The sequence below is a fragment of the Equus quagga genome, unplaced genomic scaffold (genome assembly GCF_021613505.1).
Source record: "Equus quagga isolate Etosha38 unplaced genomic scaffold, UCLA_HA_Equagga_1.0 HiC_scaffold_8206_RagTag, whole genome shotgun sequence".
NCBI lineage: Eukaryota > Metazoa > Chordata > Mammalia > Perissodactyla > Equidae > Equus > Equus quagga.
The window spans coordinates 1-5,524 of NW_025794718.1; the positions used below are offsets into that span (position 1 = coordinate 1).

A 5,524-nucleotide genomic window follows, 5' to 3' on the forward strand; every position below is an offset into this window, starting at 1 on the left:
TACACCCAGTCACCCTGGAGAGATGGTCATTGGAGCAGGGCTGTCTGAGTATCTTTTCCCCTGATCTCATGATGTTGTTCATAATGTTATTTTCATCACACAGAGCAGTGGGTTGGTGTGCTTGGCGTGGATCATAAAGTAGCTCGGATCTCACAGACTCTTGTTCTGACTGATATTTAGTGTATTTTCTTGAATAAATGTGTCTCTCAAATCGGTTCAGAGGGACAAGAATAGAAATTTCTACCTGGCTCTCTGGGACCACACGAGGAGCCTTTCTACGCTCCTTTACTGGATAGTCCTTAAACTGACCTGGTTTCAGATTCCAGGGAAATACCAACTTGAACATCATAGAGGCCAAAAGTGGTAAACTCCCTGAATGGTGACAAAAGGCCATCCCCAATGCAATACCCACTATTCTAGATCTCTCTGGGGTGCTCATGCACCAGAAGAAAGATTAGGCATTAACTTCAAGGCCCTTTTTTATTTGGGGCACATGTGAATTTTACTTTGTCTCATTCAAGCCCTGTTATGTACTGATATATTATTTTTCTAGAATATCTGTTTTTTAAAAAAGAAAAAGATAGCAGGTATTTGAAATATGTCTGAGGACCAAGGAGGTGCCACGTTCTGCATATAACACCTTATGCCAGGGCAAACAAGGCAGCCCATCAGGTCCTTGAAAAGATTCCAAACCTCAGAAAAATGGAAAGTTTAGTTGCAAGTACAGAGTGGATGGACGGGAAGTACATGATCAGCACTCCTTATATTGGGAGTCAGAGACTATCTCCAGGAAGAAATAACATTTCACCTAAGTCAGGAAAGAAAAGTCATTTAAGACAGGGACCAGCTCTCCATACCCTCTGGGACCCTCCTCCCACCCGCACTCCAGTGGCCTCCACACTACACCATCAACATTCAATCAAACCCACAGAAAAGACAACTCTGATGTGTGTTATGTTCCATCACCACACAGGGTCTGGAGGAGGAGAGGGCCAGGACATGAAGATCCTGTGTGATCAAGCTGGGCACACTGAGACCCTCCCATTGGAAAGATGGTTCCTTTCATGAACGGGAAACAGAACCACACCTGCAGAGAAAGTGGTTTATTGATTGAATTCAGGCACAGTGGGAACAAAGTGGAGTTTCAGGGAAAGTTTTGCACCTCTGTTGCACAGAGCGTCACCTTTATGCTTGAGATTTCTTGATTTTCTTCACGCAGATTTCAAAGGCTTCATTGCATTCATGGCCATGGGTTAGATGCACTGTACAGCAATTTAACAAGGTGTTGCTGTCCATGTTAAGGAGTTCTACTTATTTTTCCAGTCAGTCACATGAGTGCCAAGCTGTTTCTCTTTTCCTCCTTGTCCTACCTGCTCTTCCCTATCTCTACTGCTGCATTCACATGCTTCTCATAAGATATTTCACTGTCTCTTCCTCTCTGTCTCTCACCTTTTCTCCCTGTACGTTCTCCTGCCACTAATCCTCCCCAGATACTCGTCGTTCCATTTTTAACCCTGCAAACTCTCTTTCTTCTTCCTTTTCTAACTCTTCATCTTTTGTATTCTGTCTTTTTTCCCTTACTCATCTTGTACCTTTTCTCTCCTTTTTCCTCTCCCTCCTCTCCAAACCTCTGCTCCTCACTCTTCCTCCTACATCCTTTCTATCTCTGTCCACCCCTCCACCTGTCTCCTCTTGCCTTCTCACACCTCTCTGTGTCATCTTTTTCTCTCTCTTTCTCCAGCTCTGTCTCATGCCTGATCACTCGCACCTTTTCTCATCATCCCCAGGACACTTACCTTTTTATTACTAGCAATATTTCCAAGCTCCATGATGATCATAGTTAGGAGTGACTGAGCACCAAGAAATGCGAAAAAGACTCCCATCAGTTGTGCAACGGTCATATGTTTGGCCACGGTAGACAAAGGGAAAGACACATTTGGCATAGTCTGAAAGTACAAGGAATGGATGAGAAAGTGCTTCATAGAAAACATTTTCTGTGTGTTATCAAGAGAAAGGGACATGAATGCAACATGTTAGTAAAGACAAGGTAAAGCCTGAGACTTCCATCTAGTGAGCAATTATGGAAGTACCCTCCTCACGAGGGAATCCTCATGTTCACCACGTGAGCATAAGCTCCATACTCACCTGTGGCAGCACAATATTTCCAACTCCCTGAATAAGTGCCAGTTAAGGAACACCAACGGTAAAACGAATCAGTCCTAGTGCAATCGTAATACCGATAGCCTCGATAGTTGAATGGAAAAACACATTTATTTTCTGCAAAAAGCAAAGACGTTGTCTCCATCAGCTCTTCAGGTTATCATTAGCTCTGCGGTAACTCTTGCAAAATTTCTATTCCAGCTAGCTCATCATCACCAAGGGCCTGCCATGTAGAAAGCCCTTTACTAAGCATCAGGGATATTAAGGTCAATGTGAAGTGATCTCTACCCTCAGGGACTAGGAAAGGCTCTTTAACTTCCAGTGACATTTACCCAGAGGCATTTCCATGGATATTGGAGCTCCAGGCAATGGACGAGCTTGCCAGACAACAGAGTAGCCTGATTTTGCACCATAACTTTTGTCACCTGTTATTCTGTTGTGTCGAGATCTGTAGTTTCTGCTTTCCCACATTCAATACCAAAAGTCTAAAGAGATTCTATCTCTGTGAACACAGGCAATTTCTTGTTCTTATCATTAATATTCTGCCTCACATCACATGGAAGCATGATTTTTATCTGTGCCACAATCATGGCAGATCTAAGATAGTTTCAATGTGCACTGATTTAGCCATTTTAATGGATCAAAGATGAAAATTCCAGAAAGACAGAGGGCTTTGTGGTTATGTGGACCTGGCCAAGGCATCTTTAGACTTGATGAATTCTGTCAGCCTCATCAGTGGATTTCCTGGTCACAGATGTCAACTCTCCACAACTCACGTGCATATTCCTGTTGAAAACTATCTCCCTACCCAATCCTACTTCATGCCTCTTGGGCAAGCTCCCTTATTCGAACACCATCCCTTGGAATGAGGCCCTATTTACCTTGGCATCTGGCACCAGCCCTGAAGCCCCGACCTGGAGTCAGATTCCAGTCCCCCTCTCTATAGGCTGCTTAGCCTATAGAGGGCCCCTTGTTTCTCACGGATACCCTGGAGATGTGTACACTTACATCTCCAATTATTGAGAAGGCAAACTTACCTCTTGCATGTAAATATCTCATAAGAATCTCAAGCACAGTTCCCTCTCCAGACATTAATCTGATTTATTTGATTGTTGGTTTTTTTCATTATTTTCCAAATGGATTACCTGGTGTCACTGTAGCAGAATGTTTGGTCATAATCAGCTGCTGATCTGGAAAAATTCAGGAGTAGAGGAGATGGAAGGAGATGGGACAAGAACAAAATTAAGGCACTCTGAATACATTCTATAGTATGACATGCTCTGCATCTATAACTTTCTTCTTTTTCACACTAAAATTTTATAAATATTTTATTGCAGTAAGAAGACTTAACATGAGATCTTACTAGTTAACACATTTTTTTAAACATTGGCAACTGAGCTAACATCTGTTGCCAATCTTCATTTTACCTTCTTCTTTTTCTTTTCCCCAAAGCCTTCCAGTACATAGCTGTATACTCTATTTGTAGGTTCTCTGATTATGCTACGTGGGACGCCGCCTCAGCGTGGCCTGATGAACGGTGCCATGTCCGCACCCAGGATCCAAACCAGTGAAACCCTGGGCTGCTGAAGCAGAGCATACAAACTTAACCATTTGGCTATGGGGCTGGCCCCCTACTTAACACATTTTTAATTGTAGGTTCTAGTAATCTACTATACAATGTACTGATTAGAAGTAGCAATACTATATTATTTTCACATTTTGACATCCATGTTTTTTCTTTTTTTTTTTTTTAAGTAGATTACCTGGGTTCACTGTAGCAGAATGGTCAGCCCCCGTCGTCTGCAGATCTGGACAAATTCAGGAGAAGAGGAGATGAATGGAGATGGGATCAGAACAAAATTTATGCACTCTGATTACATTCTATAGTAGGACCTGCTCTGCATCTATAACTTTCTTTTTTTCACACTAAAGTTTTATAAGCATTTTTCTCATGCTAGGAACACTTAACACGAGATCTTCCCACTTAACACATTTTTCTTAAACATTGGCAACAAAGCTAACATCTGTTGCCAATCTTCTTTTTTTTTCTTCTTCTTATTCTTTTCCTCAAAGCCCCCCAGTACATAGCTGTATATTCTAGTTGTAGGTTCCTCTGATTGTGCCATGTGGGACGCCGCCTCAGCATGGCCTGATGACTGGTGCCATGTCCGTGCTCAGGATCCAAACTGGTGACACCCTGGCCTGCTGAAGCAGAGCACACGAACTTAACCACTTGGCTATGGGGCTGGGACCCCAATTAACACATTTTTAATTATAGGGTTCTAGTAATCTACTATACAATGTAGTGATGGCAATTAACAATACTGTATTTTTTTTTACATTTTTACATCCATGTTTTGTCTAAACAGATAACACTCTGGATGTGAGTACTAGAGGGCTAAACATAACAGATAAGTAAGATTCTTACACTTTCTCACTGATATCATACCGCCACAAATGAATTACACCACAGAAATCATAAGATTTTACCTGAGACTACGCTTTTCCTATTATTCCAAATATTGAATTATATTTCCATCAAAAACTCTTCCTTTGAACAATTTAGCTAACCCTGTATAGAGGCTGCCCATGGCTGGGACATTGGAAGGATATTTAGGAATGAGGCAGCTGTCATGAGGGTTGATAGGCAATAACAATGTCGGCCTTTGAGTAAGATTGACTACGTTCACATTTCAAATACTTGTTTGAAACAAATATAACGAAAGGCCATAATAGTGTCTGGTCCTTGAGATATACTCAAGAATTGGCAGATATATTTCATGCCATCATCATTATTATTATTCTATTACACACCAACCCGTTTCTGGTGCAGGTTCTTCCACACCAATTCAAGCCCTTCTCACCTCCATCCACATGGTCCAGTTGGAGAAAGATACAAGCGCCAGCCCAAATCAGAAAGATTCCCAAACGTGGTGCCATGGCAGCTTGCCTTGCTGGGACTGAAAACATCAATAGCCCCTGCCTTTTTATCTATCCCCTTATACCTTACCCCACAGCTCCGTGACCTGATAAAAATCAACCTCACCAGGGGAGTGCTTGTGCATTCCTAAGCCTGAGAGCATGAAGTTCAAGTTTATCTCTCAGGTAGCATGCACAGGACATTGGCCAGCCATGTAAAGTCTCTGAGGTTCAATAGTTTAAAATGCAGCAAAAATGTTTGTAATATCCTTTTCGGTTCCAGTCCCCTATGACCCGGCAAAGGAAGGAGGGGGAGATGAAAAGATCATTTTCTCTCATGGGTGTTCAACAGCATCAATCTCATTTCCTGACCACAGTCTCAGCATCAGGTACAAGGCTCAACCAGCTTCCTGTAGGAGCCTCAAAACAACCTGATGAGGTAGCC

The 5,524-nt window shown here is 42.3% G+C and overlaps 1 protein-coding gene across 1 annotated transcript; it reads right to left on the reverse strand.

Annotated features, from left to right (window-relative positions):
- Positions 1–1,806: 1,806 nt before the first annotated feature.
- On the reverse strand, positions 1,807–5,100 carry LOC124232589 (seminal plasma protein HSP-1). The gene is made up of 5 exons (XM_046649536.1): positions 5,025–5,100; positions 3,924–3,968; positions 3,306–3,350; positions 2,146–2,277; positions 1,807–1,946 (listed from the first exon to the last, which is right to left on the reverse strand). Exons 1-5 carry the CDS (start codon positions 5,098–5,100, stop codon positions 1,807–1,809), a joined length of 438 nt encoding a protein of 145 aa, XP_046505492.1.
- Positions 5,101–5,524: the final 424 nt, after the last annotated feature.